General features: G+C 44.7%; 1 protein-coding gene and 1 long non-coding RNA gene across 10 annotated transcripts in view; one reads left to right on the forward strand and one right to left on the reverse strand.

Annotated features, from left to right (window-relative positions):
- LOC308484685 overlaps window positions 1-19534 on the forward strand; it is a 34007-nt gene that overhangs the window by 5477 nt on the left and 8996 nt on the right. For 2 of the 5 annotated variants that reach the window (XR_013990074.1, XR_013990075.1), the window contains 2 exons: window positions 921-1037; window positions 5016-5088. The exons of 1 other annotated variant lie outside the window; for it this stretch is intronic. This is a non-coding gene — a long non-coding RNA (uncharacterized lncRNA). Of the gene's footprint in view, window positions 1-920; window positions 1038-4206; window positions 4265-5015; window positions 5089-19534 lie in introns of those variants that run through there. 2 more of the 5 variants (XR_013990073.1, XR_013990076.1) reach the window with 2 other exon arrangements.
- The window catches only part of COL16A1 (collagen type XVI alpha 1 chain), a 127810-nt gene that overhangs the window by 1927 nt on the left and 106349 nt on the right, over window positions 1-19534 (reverse strand). For all 5 annotated transcript variants that reach the window (XM_081019588.1, XM_081019586.1, XM_081019587.1 and 2 more), the window contains 16 exons: window positions 15863-15898; window positions 14816-14878; window positions 12034-12105; window positions 11086-11139; window positions 10640-10684; window positions 10019-10063; window positions 8981-9034; window positions 8181-8234; window positions 6605-6655; window positions 5648-5737; window positions 5317-5352; window positions 5114-5158; window positions 4840-5028; window positions 3933-3999; window positions 1304-1480; window positions 833-910 (listed from right to left, as the gene is read on the reverse strand). In XM_081019588.1, coding sequence (XP_080875714.1) covers window positions 833-910; window positions 1304-1480; window positions 3933-3999; window positions 4840-5028; window positions 5114-5158; window positions 5317-5352; window positions 5648-5737; window positions 6605-6655; window positions 8181-8234; window positions 8981-9034; window positions 10019-10063; window positions 10640-10684; window positions 11086-11139; window positions 12034-12105; window positions 14816-14878; window positions 15863-15898 — 1156 coding nt within the window. The remainder of the gene's footprint in view (window positions 1-832; window positions 911-1303; window positions 1481-3932; window positions 4000-4839; window positions 5029-5113; window positions 5159-5316; window positions 5353-5647; window positions 5738-6604; window positions 6656-8180; window positions 8235-8980; window positions 9035-10018; window positions 10064-10639; window positions 10685-11085; window positions 11140-12033; window positions 12106-14815; window positions 14879-15862; window positions 15899-19534) is intronic.

The raw sequence follows: 19534 nt of genomic DNA on the forward strand, positions 1-19534 counted from the left end.
GAAGGGCGAGGCTTTTATCTCCATTCATCATTGCTTGCATGCTTGGGGAGGGCAAGTGAACAGGCAGTGAGAGCATGGAGGAGGACGAAGGCCAGGAGTCTCTAAGGAGGAGTCAACCTTTATATCTCTATAAAGTTACAGAAAAAGAACTCACTCTTACTTTCCGTATTAACTAATTCACTCTTATGATGTGTGTGTGTGTGTGTATGTGTGTATACACATACCCAAATGAAGTAAACAAGTTCTTTTAAAAAGGATGCCTGTTATGGTGCAGGAAGAAAAGGAGGCCTCAGGAACCTAGGACTTATGTTCACAAGTGGTGGGGGTGTAAATATGTACAATTGGCAAAGGGTGTTTAAGGAGATAACAGAATCACTGGGTTAAAGCTGACCGAAAGTCCAGAGGTAGCATTATTATCAATTTATGATGGGGTGGAAGGTTCACAGGCTATGAAGGACTTGTTCACAAATTTATTGACAGCTGCATGGGTTATTTTAGCTAGGAAGTGGAAGGGGCAAGGTAACTGAATATAAAATGGAAGAATGGTATAAAGACGTGTGGGATATAGCTATTAATGATAAATTAACGTGCTGTTAAGGTAAGATGGGTAAAATGCAGCAGAAATGATTTTGAGATATGGAAGGTATTTGTAGAATTTGTTCTGTTAAAATGGAAAGGGATCAAACCATCACAAACCTCCTTTTGGGAGGTTGGATAGTTACAGTGGAATGGTCTTGGGGGGAAGTACACACATTTTAATTTTATTTATTATTATTACTTTGTCAAAATATAAATAAAATAATAATAAAAAGAAAGAAAAAGAGGCCTGTACCTGGAGGACCTGGAGGGCCAGTCTCTCCCATGATTCCAATCCCTTTGTCTCCCTTTTCACCTTTGGCTCCTGGCTCACCTGCACCAAGAGAAAGGAAAAAGAAGAGAAGCTGCAAGGTGATTGATCCACCATCAGCACCTACAGAATTGTCTCCATGTATCAGAAGCACAGAGCCTTGTTCTCATTGCATCAGTTTGCTGCTAACGTAGGTCTTTTATGATACTGATACTGATGCTAAGGCTAATGCTTGTGTCTTCTCAATAGCTAAACACTGGTCAGTTTCATGCCAAATGTGGTAGATGTAATTGCTAGCAAGGAGAAGGAATAAATCATTCACTGCAAGAATACCTAGAACATCCCACAATCCAGATCCTTAGGTTGTCATTGAAATGAGCAAAAACAAATTAATCTGCAGGGTGTAAGAGGCCCTCTGAGCCTGCCACCATCAGGGACAGAAATGGAAGTGCGTACCTCTCATTCCAGGCACACCTTGTCGACCCTCTCTCCCAATCTGTCCTGGCATTCCTGGGGGACCTGGAGCCCCTTGCCGTCCAGGTATACCATCTTTACCAGGGGGTCCTGGTCTTCCTGGCTGAGCAGCCACTTCCACTGGGAACTGCATCCGGGAGGTGTAATATGCCATCCGCTCTGCAGAAGGAGATAAAGAGAGTGCAGTGTTTGCTTTGCTGTTGTAAAGATGGCCCATTGGTCTGGGCACTGATGGTTTGCTCTTGCTGGAAGGGATGGATGGATGGAATAGTAAAAAATGAGTCTGCATCAGTTTTGAACATAATCCTGTCCCATCTATGTGTAGAATTTTGGGAAAATATCAGCACAAAACTCTCTTGAAAAAAGAAAAAGCTTTTTTAAAAAAGCTTTTTCTTTTTTTCTTTTGTACAGCTGCCACTTAGCTAGAAAGCACCACTGCTCCACCATTTGAAAAAGGAACTGCAAAAGCCCCTGTCCGTCCCAGGAATTTTGTATGGAGAAAGGAGTGACTGGTCCCAGGTACCCATGGCCATCTTTTCCCCACACTGGGACATTGTATGGAAAAAAAAAAAGATGGCCACTACCATGGGTACACGAGGGCAACCACATTTTCCTCTGTACAAAGTTTGAAAGCGGTATTCATCGTCCTACAGGTTTATGCAACCTCATTTGCAAGCTGTGGAAGCTGATTTGCTCTCTAGTCTTTCCAAGCAGCTGAATGCTATACCAAAAACCAAACACTACAGGGAAAAGGGTTTCAGGTAGTCCTCAGACCATGCCCTAACTTAAAGGCAAAAATTGGGTGACATTTTTGGTTTTTGAAGACTGGATTCCAAAACAAAACAACATTCCAATGTGCACATTTGTCTGGGAGGGTTCATTTTGGAACTTGAGCCCAGTGGATTCTTCTAGCATCCCAAGCTAGTGGCAGGGACCACAGGGGCCTTCTATTGGGTAGCTTATGAGAAATAGACAGATGGTAACCAGGGAGAGGACCTTCTTAGTTGTGGCATCCCATATATGAAATCTGCCAATGCAACTGAAGCTTGCTTAAACTGGTTTTTATTCGTTAATTGAATATTTGTATGTTGCATTTCTGGGAAGCTCAGAGCTGTTCACAATAGCAAAAAATACTATTTATATATATGTGGTACTAAGCAAAAGACTTTTTAAAAAATTGCTCAGGCATTCCAGTCTGTTTTATGGCTTATCTAAGTTCTGTATTTATGACTTTTGCTGGATTATACCGACTACTGAATTTTATGGCTGCAGCTCCTGTGATTTTGTATTGTCCTTTTATTGAATTTTATCCTATCTGTTTTATTATTTTAAAATTGTACAATGCCCTGAGAGCCTTGAAGGGTGGTTTATAAATCCACTAAAAATAAATAAATCTTAGGTTGGGTCTCAGCTAGGGGAATGATGGAACAAACTTCTGTTCTAGAATGTGTACTATGATATATAATGCTGAGAGAGGAGTAGCAGAGAGGAGCTTTAGCCTTTTAAAGACATATCCACAATATCAAGCGTGATGATGAATCCACAGAGGATAAGGCTATTAATAGCTGCTAGCTACAATTACTGTGTTCTGCCATCACTGTCAGAGGCAGTACGTCTCTGAATACCATTTGCTGGGGACTGCAGGCAGGCAGGGTGCTGTGCTCAGGTTTCCCAAAGGCAGAGCTGGCTGGCCACTGGAAGAAAAGGATGCTTGGCTAAGTGGGTCTTTTAAGTTCTTAATGGAAGCTACTTTGGCTCCCATGAAACAATCATAGGGACAAAGAAATACAGTAAGCCACCTTAAACTGTGTCAGATCATTAATCCGTGTACCTCAATATTTCTTGCCCTGACTGGCAGCATCTCTACAGGTTCTCAGATAGGAATCTTTTCCAGGCTTGCCTAGAGATGTCAGGGATTTAACAGAACTTGGGACTTTGCATGGAAAGCAGATGCTCTACCACTCAGTCACAGTCCTCCATGGCTTTACCTCCCACTCCCCCAACCTGGGAATGGTAGGCTAAATTATATGTATACAATGATTTATTTTTGTCCATTCACAAGTTTAAATCCTTGTTATTTGTTCGGGAGCCATGAGAAACAAGCTCATAAAGTCAGGGCAGGTACAAGAATATATCCAGCAGCATATTCTTCTGCACATGACTCGTTGAGATGAAGAGAATCTGCACAGTTCCTCACTCTACTGCTCTTCACAGTACCCCACAAAAATCTGACCACCAAGGCAGCCACATCATCTTGCATCATGGCAGGGCAGCCACTGCTTAAAAGATCTGTCCAACTTATCCAATAAAGAAGGACCAGCTACACTCAGTCTGCTCAATGGCCCCAAATGGCAAAGCCATGAGATGATATTTATATGAAGTAGAAGCCAAAGGTGGAAGAGGTGGTGCCTCAAAGCTGTGCCAAGAAATCATTCTTTATCAAACACCATTCTTGTAAAGATTCTAAAAAGCCCAAACACAATGTGGTCGAAGGCAACCTTCTTCTGGGGCGCTTACTGGGAATATGGTCCTTCTCTCTGTCAAAGCAGCATCTCTCTCCCCACTCAATATGGCTGCTGCCACCACCACCCCAGCAATGTTTGCTACTAACCATCAAACATCTTGTTCAGTTCTTGTCTGACGAACCTCCGGATTTCATCATAATTGATGGCATCAGCCTAGCAAGAAAAATGAGGAGGAGAAAAGGCAGAAGTCATTCTCTGTCCTAGCAGGAAAGAGACACACCGGCAGAGAAAATGCTAATCCTGCAGAATCTGTTACTTTTGTAGTCCTCTAAATCGTCTGTGCCAAGAACCTTCCCATGGCATATCCTAAGCAATTTTCAGCATTAATAGTTTCTTCCCCTTACTCTGCACCTTTTTCAGGCAACCCATTCCATTGGATAAATGTCCTTTAGCTGTCACTCATTTGCTGTCAAATCAGGTGGGTCATAAAGCCTTCACCAATCCAGTGCCTTTCAGATGTTTTGGACTACAACTCCCATTAGCCCCAGCCAACACTCTAAGAAATTTAGAAAGGTGACTTTTGAGTCACAGGCCCTGGGTTTGACCTGCTCTCAACGCACACAGTATTAGGCAGAATTTTATACTTCTGATTTGTTTTCCCTTTTTGCATTTGTACCCTTCTGTTTAAGGAGCTCAGAGCAGCTTTTTAATTCCACAGCAACTCTTTAAGTTGAACTAGGTTGAAAGTAGTGACATAAGTACCCAGCAAGTGTCATGGCTGAGTGAGGTCTTCCCCCTCTATATTGCATTAATCAGAATCCAATATGGGGCTGGATTTGGGACTTCTGCTGTATGTACAGCATCTGGTTTTGTACCGCATTGTAATTAATCAGTTATGTCTCTTTTTATTAAAGTTGGTCAGAGTATGCAAGAAGGCCTATAGCCAAACACTTCACCTCCTGACAGCACCAAGCCTTGCTTGGAAACCTTGCCTGGCATTCCAGTCTCCCATTGCACCCCTCAAACAGTCACCACGCACTCCCCATCTCTTACCATGGTCCCAGGCAATCCTGGATTCCCTGGACTTCCTGAGGGACCGGGAGGACCAGGCTGCCCTCTCTCCCCAGAGGGGCCGCGTGGCCCAATAGGACCCATCTCGCCACTCTTTCCTGGCCCTCCTGGCATCCCAGCTCTGCCTTTCTCACCAGGGTGTCCTCTCTCTCCTACAGACCCCGGTTCACCCTGGAAGAAAAAAGATGGCAAGAAGTCCATGAGGCATTTTTACGGGATTGGAGACTAATACTAAGATCTGAGCCATCACACTTACCTTTGGTCCAGAGGGTCCAGGAGGGCCTGGTTTTCCTGCTGCACCCTAGTAAGAAGGAAAAGGGAAGCAATAACCATGGAGATAAAGACTCACCATGCTTTGCCCCACAGACATGCTCAGGGCAGACTTCTTCTGGCACTGCCCCCCCACCTGCCAAAGTGGGAAGGTCTTCAAGACGACTGCAGAGACCACAATTACCATACCTCTTTGCCCACTTGTCCGTCTGAGCCTGACTCGCCCTAGGAATCAACGGGGGGGGGGGGGGGGAGAAGCAAAAGGTTATTTTCTTTTCATTTTGAATCTAGGCCCATAAATCATGGTTTGTAACGATCTCATATTCTTCTCATATGAGCTTTGTGCATCACCAAATGCGCTACATGGCTATGCTGGGATTTGAAAGTGCATCCCCCAATCCAAACCCAACATTCTACGAACTGGACCATGCTGGCCCTTAAAATGCAAACAAAAGATTGGCTGCACAGTTTTTCAGCAGACTGATCTCAAGGCATTCCAATTCCAACCCGCCACACTTACTGGTGGGCCTGGGTGACCCGGTGGGCCTGGCTGGCCTGGAATCCCACTGAGACCTCTTTCCCCAGGCGATCCCCTCTCACCCTTCAGCCCCTGGGGAGAGAAGGTTTTAGGTATCAGATACTGCTAGAAGCAGCCAAGAAGATGCAGGAAAGATGTTGTTGGGCTCCAACTCAGTCCCAGCCAACATGGCCAATGGTCACGGATGATGGGAGTTGGAGAGCATCAATATGTCTACCCTGATGTAGGCCTTTGTAGTGTATAGCTAATGGGGTGCAACAGTCAACACTGGAATAAGGACTCTCCCCCCAGGCTGTGTTCAGAGCAATGTGGGCTGACTCTCAGTAGATTTTGTATATATGGATCTTCTCTCACAAAACCTCCAACATGCAGTTTCACTGTAGTTTATCTCCCATTTTGTTCCCTAGCAACTGGTAGTCAGAGGTACATAGTGGTACATAGGCATATTACCTTCCTCCATTCTATACCCCCCCTTTAAAGTAATCCAATTTGGTGGCCATCACCACATCTGGTGGTAGCCAATTCAACTATACACTGCATGAACAAGTCCGCCCTTTTGTGTGTCCTCAATCTTCCAACATTCAGCTTCGTACGGTGACCCTGGGTTCTAGTATTATGAGAGAGGGAGAAAAACATCTCTCTATCAACTTTTTCCATAATTCTATACACCTCAGTGATGTTCCCGTTTTTCTAAACTAAAACCGCCAAACACTGTACCCTTTCTGTTTAAGCATCATTTTGGTTGCCTCTTTCCAGCTCTGCAATATTATTTTTGAGCTATGATGACCAAACTGCACATGGTATGCTAAGTGTTGCTGCACCATAGCTTTCTATAGTGGCTTTATGACATTGGCTGCTTATTTATGTGAAATGGAAGCTGACCATTTCTCTAGCAGCAGCTGCCAACAGGGAGCCAACAGTAGCAGGAATGATACTCACAACTCCGGAAAGTCCTGCTGGGCCTGGCTGGCCAGGGCTTCCAGGGGGACCCTGAAGAGGCAGAGAAACACAGCAAGTTTAATAACAGGATTAACTGGGGAATGCAGTACAGACAGAAAACTGATGGGGAAACACACACTAGGGGGTTTTTTATTTAGGAATTTATTAGTGCTTTACCCCTGCCTTTTGGTTCATAAAAGACCCACAAGGCAGCTCAGAAAATCTGAAATGCTACCTAAAATCCAAATTAAAAATGTTTCCAAAACCAACTATAAAGCAGAGTGGAATAATTATGTCAGCAGTAAAAATTTAAAACAACAACAAAGCTGAGATTCTAAGTGCTCTTTTATTGCACTTTTGCAAAGCTACATTTTTCATTCACTCTCTCACATCACTCACCGACTCTGGACCAGATGAGGCTTGCTGTTCATAGGTCTGTCTCACTCACATGGGAGAAGATGGATCTTTATTTATATCAAATGGGGCACACAGGTAAAGGGAGCCAAACTCTCCTCTTGTCTTTCATCCCTGTGCTCCACTACCCACTTTTCACCTTTTCTCACTTGTGGTATCGGAGTCAGTTTGGGGAGAAGAGCACCCAAAGCAACTGTGTATAATAAGGCAAGGCAGGATGTGACTCCCGTTTTTTTATGCCCCTTCTAATGTGTACATTATCAATCCACCCCTGCTCTATATGCGAGTGTTGCAGCCATGTGAAGAAACGAACATGGCTGCCTCCTAAATCAAGTTTGGTCCTAAAGGTGATTCTATTTTGTGTGTGGTTTTATATCCCACTTAGAGAACACTTCTAAACTACCAAAGAGCTTCACAGCCTCCGGTACATTCAGCTGTCCAACAACCCTGTAAGATCTATGCATGCTGGAGCCAAAAGTTGGCCAAGGCTATGCAATGAACTCAAAGTCAAGATGGGACTTGCATTTGGCTTTCCAAGATCCAACTTTCTAGCAAATTTTCACTGTCCAAACTTGATATGCAGCAATCTCAGAGGTCCTGATCCAGCTAAGTCCCACTGAAAAATGGATGAAATAAAAGCCTCCTCTTTAGCGATAAATTAGTACAAATAGCAATCTGTTGAAAACCTGACTGCCATTTGCTCTTGATTCAGCGCTAAACCGTAAGTTTTCCTGGTGGAAAGTGGCAGGGCAAACAGAAGCATGGAAGAGATGTAACTGGAACCCTGACATTTTCAATGTGACTTAGCAATGTCTAACTTCTTCTGCATTGGTGTAAGAATATACAACTACAATATATTATTCTGATTATTCACAAGACTTCCTAAGTGCAACTACTATTCTTATGGGGAGGGGTCCTGTTTTTATTTTCCACATTAGCCTGTGCAGAAAGCACAGCTGCAGATTGTTCTACTGTTTTGTTTTTTGTTTTTTAAGGAATCCTGAAAAGTGAGAAAGGACCCAAACTGAAAAATTAACTAGCTTTTTTGCATAATATTTCACATCATGGACCTTCTGGAAAGCAGGAACTGATTTTAGCAGGTGACTCAGACCCAGCCTGAGCCCCAATAACAATCATGCAAAGGCTGAGAATTTTGACTTACGAGGTGGCCGGGAGGACCTGGTCTGCCTTGAGGTCCCATAGGGCCTGGCTCTCCCTGAAGAAAAAGAGAGAGAGAGAGAGAGAAAGCTGAAGGATAACATGGAAAGTCAAAGCAGACACATGACTCTATTCAGTGGAGACTAATGACTCATCTTCAGATTGCTCATATAGTAGGCTTTAAGCACATGTTGTATATACATTCTTATACCCAGGTCAGATTGGCCAGTGACTCTGATTTTTTCACTCTTGCAAGCCACCCTTCTGTGAAGCATCTGCTCTTGCTTGCACTGCAGGCTGCTCTGCATGTCACAAGGTGTTCAGGGAGGAGCTGGCAAATGAACATCCCCATAGCAACAAGGTCCCCAAGTTCTTTTTCCCCATTGGGGGAATGGCTGCCACTCCCTTACATCGGAGAAATAAGAGGTCTTTACAGTATGAGGATAGGAACTATACCCATATTTTAGTTTGGCCCTGCTCCCTTAGCAATCTTGCCAATCCCAGCCTGTTTATCATTGTGAATTGCTGTCTGCAAAGCCCCAAGCTTCACCTGCATGACCTCGCCTTAAGTTCCTGACCCAGGAAAGTGACTGTTATATACACATGCAGCTGATGCTGCAATGGGACATAGCATGAGTGTTACAGGGATAGAACAGCCCATTGTGCATTAGAGCTGTGGGCTGGATTTAGTGGCTAACTCCATCAGTCTGTAAATCCAGAATAAAAGAGTACAGTCTTGTGTTGTGTGCCCAGAGCATTGACCTGTAAAAACAACACACTTCTGGTGGTGTGCTGATAACTCACCTCGGCTCCAGTCCGGCCAGGATTCCCAGGTGGCCCTGCAGGACCACAGTCACCCTAAGAAGTAATATATGCATGGTTCATCATGTTTATATGGGATATTCCACAAAAAGCTGGCACAGTCTGGTCCTGGGGACCCCAACAACATAGATCCATAGGAGGATGGGCTTGCTATGTTTGCTGTGCATGCCTCTCAATGCACTAGTGTGACTGATGTGTCAATTGAAGAAGTCACAGGTTGTATCTCTGATCTTCTACATGCAAAGCAGGGACTCTGCTGCAGAACACTGGAGGGCTATTGCCCCAAATATTTCATAGCCTGTTGCTTCAGAACACCTTTGATGTTTGACTACTATGTACTAGGAAAAAATAGGTCACCCAAATTCTGCAAGAAGAATCCTGTGGCCTGCACAGATCAAACAAGTACATTTGCATGCTTTATTTCACATTACTAAGTTTCACCCCCTCCCTGCAATTTTCATGATTTATTCTGCTAATTATGAAGGGTGGGAAGAAAGAAGGCATGCAGGGCTCCCTCTAAAGTCCTGACTCCCTGAGCACAGGAGATCCTATTTAGCCAGTCTTCTAGTGCCTACTGCTGCTACCATAACATGAAACTTGCAGTTTTGTTTTTAAATGAAAGCTGATGTTCCAGGAAACTGAATTCTTAACCCACAACCATGTTCTATGATCAGGGCCAGCTCACCCATGAGGCAAGGTAAGATGACTGCATCAGGCAGCAGGATCCACAGGGGCAGCAGATACCAATGTAGATCTTTATTTCCCTCCCCTTGTTCCTGTTGTAGAACCTTACTTGCCCCTTCTGTCCTTGCATGGAGAGGGTGCCATTTTATGCTTTGCTTCAGGTGCCAAATTGTCTTGGGCAGTCCTTGTCTGATGAGCATTCCTTTTTTGGCACTTCTATATGGAATTGTCTCCATATTCCTTACTGGTCCCATCTTACAGATAGCATTGATTTGTTTTAATTCTGCCCCCCTCCTCAAAAGCACCTATCACTTAATGATGCTTGCAGTCGCTGACCTTTTGTCCTGGGAGACCGGGGTGACCTGTTTTCCCTTTGAAGCCCTAAAAGGAGGGGGAAAAAAAAAAAGAGTTTTCATTGAAGGTGCTGGAGCAGCCTTGGCCAACCTGGTGCCTTCTAGATACTTTGGACTACAATTCCCCTTGGCCCCAGCCAGCACTGGCTAGGGCTGATGGGAACTGTAGCCCAAAACATCTGGAGGGCACCATGTTGGCAAAGGCTGTGTTTGAGTAACTCTCATAGTTGCTGAGCAATTAAGCTCTAGGCCCGCAGCTGTAGATCCACCCCCCTTTTTTTTACAGTTGCCAACGGACCAGAATATAACGCACACCCATCCCAGCTTGCTCTTGCACCTTTAACAACAACACCCTGACATCCAGAAATTGGCCAGTGAAGCTTTGCACAGTATGTAGATAAATGGTACTGCCACCTGCTAATGTCTGCATTTCAAGCTGAAAGTACAGCGGCTGCAGATTACTTAAAGGGCATTGTCCTACTGCCCTTGTCAACACCAGCTTCTTTCAGTGGGAAAAGAGGCTGCCCAGAAGGGGAAAGCAGTGGGACTAAGGTTCCCTACTTTCCATAGGTCCAAAATGGTCATAAGATGACCTGCAACTTACTGGAGGTCCCATCCTTCCTGGAGGTCCTGCAGCTCCTGGGTCGCCCTAGAGAAAACGACAAGTTAGTACCACCAAAGGGCAGGTACTGGTACAAATCTGGAGGTTTTACCGGGAGGCTTAACACTATCTGAAACATAAAGTTCCTTACACATCATGCAAAGGAAGCAGCCATCACTCCTCCAGCCCCACTAAAGGGGTTTAGGCTGCTGTCCCAGATGCAGTCCTGGAGTCAAGCAGAATGCTATGCTTTTCATCTCTTTTTTGGTCTCACGGTGCTGAAGCCCCAAGCAATCAATGCCCAGTGGGGTAAGGTCAGATCAGAGGCAGAGCTGAGCTCGCCAGTAATTCTGAGAGACAATATAATTGATGGTGTTGGGTTTTTTTAAAGGCCAAAATAAGTTGTAGGTGAAGACGTTGTCACCATCTAGCGGGATTCACATCCTTACCCGTAGCCCTGGCTTTCCGTCCTTCCCATCTAGTCCTTCCAAACCAGGTGGACCCTAGAAATAAACTCAGGTTACAGATGCATTCATTCCTTGCACTGTCATGTAGATAATCCAGACTGCATGGCCAACAGTTTACATTTATATATGGCATTATAAGCGTGCACATGGGCTTCACAGACATTGGCTCAGTTTCAGTTCAGATGTTACACTGAACGACGACTAAGGAAGCTTAACTGTGTTTTGGGGTAATGTTTGAGCTGACAATGCATAGTTTTCAAGCCAAGTGAGAAACAATGGGCTGAAACTAGCTTGTAAACTATGGTTTGTGGCAAATTTTGTTTGGTGCAATGCCAGAATCAACAAATCATAGTTACAGCTATCATTCCAGCTTCTGAGGCAGTTGCACCATGGATATAGGAGTGAATTTATCAACCTACAAAAGCTGAGGGTGGAAAATGAAAGCTGACAAGAAGCTCTAAACCATGGTTTGCTTGCTGAATATTTGGCAGAACAAACTATGGCTTGGGTTCTAATGGCTAGCACAAGCCAGGGTTTATTGTGACGTCTGAACTGAGCTATTATTTAAGCGACACAGTGATTACTACTATGTTAGGGCATATTGGTGTGCCGTAAAAGGGTCTGAAGTGTCCCAGGAAAAATTACGGTAAATCTCCTTGTTAGAAGCATCCATCACAGGTGCATGTGAGCCGAGAAGCATCACATCTGCCCAGAAAAGCACACTCCAGTCATGAGCAGCAGAGAGTTTAAGAAATTTAAAGTGCAGGATGGGGTTGGCTTGCATCACCTAAATAACTACCATAACAGAGGCTTCATTGTGGAGCTGCGTCTTTTTCCCCTGCAGAGTACTTAGTATCATGGCTAATCTAGCCTAGTTGTCTCATATCCATGTTCAGGATCTGTAAACTGCTGAGCGACCAGCATACTTACTTGAATTCCAGGGGGTCCTGGAGGCCCTGGTGGGCCCGCCATGCCAGGAGAGCCACGCATCCCCTCGCTACCCTGTAAAAACCCACACAACACCAAATGATTACATTGCTATGACTGCCGTGCATGGAGAAGAAACCAATATAGAGGCAAAAGGGAGCTGGGCGTGACAGATGCACTCATGATTCCTTTGCTTTCCTCCTGTTAACTATCTTTTCCTTGGGGAATTCAAGTGGGTGGGGGGATAATTTGGATCAGGGGAGGTTGAAAGAGCATGTGGAGACCACCTGGGCATGGCAGCTGATACCTGGTGGGCATATGAAGCACAGTTGTCAGTGCTAAAGGCTTTCTGGTACCCTCCTGATGTTGTTGGACTCCAGCTCCCCTCAGAACAGCATGGCAGTTGTCATACAAACCATCTGGAGGGCGCTAGGTTGACAAAGGCTGGTATTTGGAGTTTATTGCAGCAAATGATTCACAGGTGTCCCCACAAATAGGTGCCAGAGGATTGCAGAAGTGCCCAGAAGCCAAGACCTGCTTGAGCTCACCTTGCCACCCCCCTCCAGCAGCTGTACCTTACCTGAAAAAGAGATTTCAGGCAGCCATTCTTTCTATAGCAGTTTCAAGTTGCACATTTCAGTCAATATCCTCCTCCCTTAAACTCTAGAGGGCTTATTCACCTTTCCTCCACTTTCTCCAAACAATGTTCACACTTTAGAGATATGTGTTTGAGCGCCGTTTTTATTTTTGTTTTGCCTGGACCTTTCCCCACAAAAGCCTGCTTTTTAGCGCTCACCTGGCGCAAACAGCAATCCACAGAAAACCCAAATTGACGTTTGCTCCTATTGAGTGCTATAGAGTGGGTTTTCGCAAGGAAAACTATTGGCAAAACTCAAAAGCAAAACCCCATCTGTGCCTGGAAAAAGTGGGAAGGAACAGGTAAGTGAGCAAAAGGCTTACTCTCCAGTAACTGCTGGGATAGCTCAGTCAGTAGAGCACGAGACTCTTAATCTCAGGTGGATCCGAGCCCCACGTTGAGCAAAAGATTCCAGCATTGCTGGGGGTTAGAAGAGATGACCCTTGTGGTCCCTTCCAGTTCTAACTACAATTCTATGACTTGAATCATTGATTCAAATTTTTTCCAGGTGCTATCCTAGCAATGAGCTGCAGGTGTCAGCAGAGGCCAGGGAGCAGGGGTGATCTGCTCCTTTCGCTCTCTCCTTCCAGCCCCATCTCTTTCCCTGGGCAACGTAACAGCTATTTTCTCCTTAGAGTTATCATTGGTGCTGCTAGAGAGCTTTCGTGAAAGATGTAGCACAAATGACCCCTTCTTCCCGGATAGTGTTTTGTCAACAAACATGGGTAGAGGGTAAGGTTTGAAGACAATTCTCATTGAAACGACTCTGTGACTTGCCCACAGCGACTGACTGAGAAAAGCAACTAAACCTGCCCCTTCCTGGTTCAGCAGGTCACCCTCTAACCACAAAGGCTGTCTTGTCATATGAAGGAACATCACACTCTCAGGTAGTGATGGATGGCAACCTCTCAGTTCACCCCAATTTCTACTTGCTTTCAGTGATTTCTCCTACTGTCCAGTGGGGGGAAATAAAACTCAACCATTTTCAAATGCTTGCGAGGAAAGGTTATAAATAGTGAATGGATGAGCTGAATCACTTTCTTAGCCCTCCTGCAATTTGCCCCATCCCTATGAGCCCCCAGATTCCCTCTGCCCTCCTTCCCTTCTCCTACATTTGTCTGGGAGTGAAGGAATGCAGAAAACGTCTCTATTTCTCCCTCCCACTATTGGGACTCCTAAAATGTTGCAACCATACTGTCCCTGGATACAGCAAACATTGGAGGTATAGTTCTCCAGGCATGCCTGGAGGGCAATGTTTCCCAAAAGCTGCCTTCCATGTGGGAGAATGTTGTTGGCAATGCTCTAACTGGAGGGGAGGGAAGCAGAGAGAAAGACCTTTCTCTTGCCACTGTTTTCCCCATCCTTGCTACAAGGTGAGTCTTTAAGGTGAGAAGGGAAAGAAGCAGCAGGAAAAGAAAGGAGGTTGGTCAGAAAGGGTGACACAGATGCCTATCAACAATGGGCAGGGGACACGGGTGAAGCACTGACACTGGCTAGTCCTTCCCCATTCCCTGCCATTGACAGGCAAAGTGAGACTCATTCCTTCCATCCTTTCAATGTTATGTATGCCAGGACTCTTTTAATTCCTGGATCTGGCAGGGATTCAATTCCTGGAATAACCAGGCTAGCTTCCTGGTGAGGTAACGACCCTAAGTAGGGGGCGTTAAGATAACAAAGGAAGCAGCTGGCAGTTAGAAAGACAAATGTCAGAGTTAAGAGTTACGTGAGCTAAAGGCTAGAAACTGGAAGCAGCAGGCTGGGAAGACAGAGAGTCAGAATCATGCCTGATTTTTGCTTGAATCCAAGGCTGCAGCTGTGGGAGAAGCAAGACCCCACTTGCGGTGTTGATGCTGTGAACCCCTCTATTATAGACTCAGGTTGTATATATGTGTAAATAAACCATTTATCATAAAGACACCACAGTCTCAACTGTGCCACATTTCCAAAAGGAAACACAGATCCTAGGTGAGTGCCTGGAACCCCTGGAATCTCGCACCACTCAGAGACTGGGGTGGTGTGCAGCCATGTTTTCCATGGGGAAACCCAGCCAGATGGGCAGGGAATGAATGAATGAATGAATGAATAAATAAATAAATAAATAAAATTACTATTATTATTATTACTACTACTATTATTTCCCCTACTCACCTTCTCTGCTGGAGGCCCTGGAGGTCCAGGTGGTCCTGCTTTCCCTGGGAAGCCTGGCGGCCCCTAATAAGCAAAAAGCAACAGATAGTTTTGAGAAGACGTTTGGCTTTAGAGTCTATAAACAAGCTTCATTTGAGAGGAAAGCTGAAGTCAGGCCAAAGTGGCTGTTTTGTGTTAAACAGGAAAAAATTAAAATTCTATACTAAAAGGAGCTGAATTCTGCAGCATGTATAAATTATCCAGATTAAGCAAATTTGCATAATTTCCATTTCATTGCATAATTTATAACGAGGAAGAGGCCAAGGCGCTGGAGCTGCCTCCCGCCCCTCCCTGCCTGCTCAAAATCTTATCCGACCACCCTTTTGGCTTCTGAGATTTCAACAGGCGTTGCTCATGTGCATTTTTGCAACCGTAAGCACTAGAAATATGCTTTTAAGAATATATAAACTGAGATTCTCAGGAAGCTGAATTCCGGCGCCACGTTCCAGGGCTTCTTCTGCACTTATGCTAAATTGGCAGCACACGCAGACCGCCCTGCCTTTTGCTTGATAGTTTGCTTCTGAAAAGGAGCCGACATCTCCACTATGCTTAAAGCTTCCAAATGTTAAGATTCCTGATATAGCCCTTCAATTCCTGTTTTACAAAAAGGGGCAGAGAAACCAGTTTTTGGATAGTTTTCAAACACCATTTGAAATGTTTCTGATCTCTATGGCGACCCTCTGCCAGCCACCGCCTGTAAGCTTCTCTCATCTGCTCCTGAAAACCCATCATCCCAGCAAAATCCCTGTGTAATAATCAGACAAAAGGCTGGTTTCGCTTTTGTTTTTCTTACATCTTGATTGCCTTCTTGAAACAGGACTAAAGATCCTTCCCCCTTAATTGGGTTTATTTCAGGATTCTGCTCTGTTAAAGATAACCACAAACTCTCATCCAAATCCCCAGGGAGGGAGGGGGGAGGGCTGTGGGTCTCCTGCTTTTTCACGGTGCTGTTCCAGCACACCCAGTGCCCCAGAATCTAAAAACTCCTTTGAGATATGCAATACTTACAGGTGGTCCCGGGAAACCAGGTTGACCTTGAAATCCCTGGGAAGAAAGGAAATGCTGATCAACCACAAGTAAAGCCACAGCAGAGTGGACCAAATAGGTACTTGAGTAGAGTCACATTTTTTGCAGGGAAATCTCTGGGGCTGCAGGTTTTGAGATAGTGGCTTAATGGCACTGAAGGCCATGCTGTAGCCTAGGGGGGCATCAGACCTTCGGTACTCTTCCTAAGCCAAGCCCATAACATCATCTGCTCCTGGCTGCAATGCGTGTCCTTCAACTGTGACGCCTATTGCTAAACCTCTTGGGGGGGGGGTTGTGTACAAATATCAGGGCTTTCTGCCCTGGCCTTGCCCACCACTGTCACACAGCTGCCAGAAGGTTGCCCAAGAATGTGGCCTTCAGAAGGAAAAAAGATTGGCTACCCCTGATCTAAATACCAAAAGGGGTATCTGAAGCTAAGGAAGGTGACCTGGGAAGTACCCTGATTTAAAATGCCTCGGGAGAGACCCACCTTGGCAGATGCTTTGAGCTCTTTGGAAGGATGGCTTATGTGTCAAAACACTTAAAGGGAGAAGAGTGTCATTTTCCCCAACTGCATTCATTTAAGAAGAAGAAGAAGAGTTTGGATTTGATATCCCGCTTTATCACTACCCGAAGGAGTCTCAAAGCGGCTGACATTCTCCTTTGCCTTCCTCCCCCACAACAAACACTCTATGGGGTGAGTGGGGCTGAGAGACTTCAAAGAAGTGTGACTAGCCCAAGGTCACCCAGCAGCTACATGTGGAGGAGCGGAGACAAACCCGGTTCACCAGATTACGAGTCCACCACTCTTAACCACTACACCACACTGGCTCTCCAGTGAGATATGGAAGAGGTATGGAAGTCATTTTACTCTGCAAAGATCAAAACTCTGAACGGACTGGTTCAAATCCTCACCCCTCAGGCACAAAAATGAATTTGGCCCAGTCTCAGCCTCGTCTATCTCACAGGGTTGATGCAAATGACTTCCTAAACCAGGGAATGCCAAGGTATGGTGCCCTAAGTGCCTTATAAAAAGAGGTCAGGCTGTAGAAGTGGTAATTATACAATTTGTGACTAATTTTGGAGTTGACATTCCAACTATGGTTACTCACTGTGCTGTTTGGTATAGTTTTTGCCTAGCCTATAAAAGTTGGGGCAGAGGCAGGAGATGCAGAGAAATAATGAAGGCTTTAAAAAAAGCCTCTTTTGTTCTGTTCGGGTTGGTTGTTGTTTTTTTTAATCTGCTGCGTTTGCTCCTTGTCATTATGCTGTATTTTACTTATGTCATTTTAATGGTGTTAGCTGCCTTGGCCATTTTTATGGAAAGTCTGGAAGCATGTTTAATATAAATAAATAATACATAAGCAAATAAATATTAATGTTAGGCAGCTCTTTTTCATTCCCCATACAAGTGGTGGTGGGGAGAGGGGATGGCATAGATGGTCCCCTCCCTCTGGCTTTAAGCCCGCTTCACCTTGACATGCCAGCTAATCTGGGATGGATGAAAACCCCTTCCAAGGCATCCACCACCATTTTATTATTTTTTTCTGAGCCAAGGCAGGTAACAGGGCAGAAAGGATGAACAGCAGGATATTGTCTCTCTCCCAGCAGGAGTTTGGCTGGCAAAGAAACAGCAAACAAGCCAGATGATCAATTACCCCCCAAGAAGAAACAGGATTTCAAGCTTTAACAGACACATTGGTTGGAAATCCCAGATTGGGGAAACTCTACATAGCAGAAGGGAGTGTTTAAGCTAGCACAGCACTGTCTGGTAGCAGTTTGACATGCTTTGTCCTTACTTGCCTCACAATACAAGGAGGAAAATTCTTTTGCAGCTACTCGAAGTACTTTCAAACTAAGCATGCAAAGTATGGAATTGCTTGTTTGTTCACTTGCTTTTTAAAATAGGATATCCACAGAATGCCATCATCCAATAATGGCCATTTTGTATTTTCCCATGTGTGGGTGTGTCCATTTCTTCTCAGATTGCATTAAGTCTGTTTTTGCTGCCACCCCCACCCCACCAGAGAGTGGAAGAGTAGCACAACCTCTAGAGGGATGGTGGAATCTGTGGCTCTGCAAATGCTGTTGGACTCCAACAGAAGGTCTTAAACTGTTTAGCAAAAAGGCTTCAGGGAGGAAAGAATGGCTCTCCCTGGGTAAGTTTTTCCATCTTTTACAGCAGTGTCTCCTAAATGTCTCAAAGTTAAGCATACCCTTTCAAAATATTAAAAATGGAAGACCTGACTAAGGCCTTCGACACTGTAAATTGTACTGCTCTGTGAACTGTCCTTCTGAAAATCAGCAGCCCAGATAAATTTGTAAACATCCTTCAGCTCCTCCACAATAACATGACGGCAACAATCACAAATAACAATGGCTCTCAAAGTGAACCATTCACAGTGGGATCAGGCGTTAAACAGGGATGTGTTATCACCCCAACTCCATTTATTATCTTCATCACCATGATTCTACACATTGTCAAAGGGAAACTCCCCATCAAGGTAGAAATCATATCGAACAGATGTTAAGTTCTTTAACCATAACTTCTGTCATACAGCTTCAGTATACTGATGACAACGTAGTGTGTGCACACTCAGAGGATGACCTCCAAACAATCCTAAGTATCTTTGCAGAAGCTTATGGAAAACTTGGCCTATTGCTCAATATCCAAAAAACCAAAGTGCTGCACCAACAAGCACAAAACAACCTCTGCAGCACCACAAATCTAACTTAATGGTGTAACTCTGGTAAGTGTTGATCACTTTTCCTACCTGGGCAGTTATCTTTCCACAAGGGCTGACATCAGTGCCGAAATCCAGCATCACCTGAACTCTGCAAGTGCAGCTTTATCCAGATTTAAATGCAGAGTGTTTGAGGATCGGGACACTTGTAGGGAAACCAAAATGCTTTTTTAAAAAGCTACTGTACTACCAACTTTACTGTACACCTCTGAAACATGGACCACTTATAAATGCCATCTCCAACTCCTTGAAAGATTCCATCAATTTGGAGAATTGTACACATCACTTGGGAAGACAGACGAACTAATGTCAGTGTACTGGAAGAAACAAAGATTACCAGTGTCAAAGCAATGATTCTTTAACATCAACTTTGTTGGACTGGTCATGTTGTTCGGATGCCTGATTGTCATCTTCCAAAGCAACTACTCTATTCTCAACTCAAGAATGGAAAGTGAAATACTGGTAGACAACAAAAGAGGTTTAAAGGCTCTCTCAAGGCAAATCTAAAAAAAAAGTAGTATAAGCACTGATAACTAGGAAACACTGGCCTGCAAGTTCTCCAACTGGAGAACAACTTTTACCAAAGGCGTCATGGGCTTTGAAAAAGTACAAACTCAGGGCTGAAAGGAGAAATGAGCTAAGAGGAAGGCACGTTTGACAAACCCTCATTGTGATCAACTCCCACCTGGAAACATATGTCCCCACTGTGGAAGGACATGTGGATCCAGAATTGGCCTCCACAGTCACTTAAGGACTCACTGTTAAGACTGTGTTCATGGAAGACAATCTTACTCAGCTTCGAGTGATTGCCAAAGAAAGAAGAAGAAGAAAGCATAAGTGTGCTAGAGTACAGCAAGGTGGCACACTGGGCTTGACCTGTGGCCCACTTGCCAAATATCTTGGCCGCTAC

Source organism: Podarcis pityusensis (assembly GCF_964106645.2).
Source record: "Podarcis pityusensis genome assembly, chromosome: 8".
NCBI lineage: Eukaryota > Metazoa > Chordata > Lepidosauria > Squamata > Lacertidae > Podarcis > Podarcis pityusensis.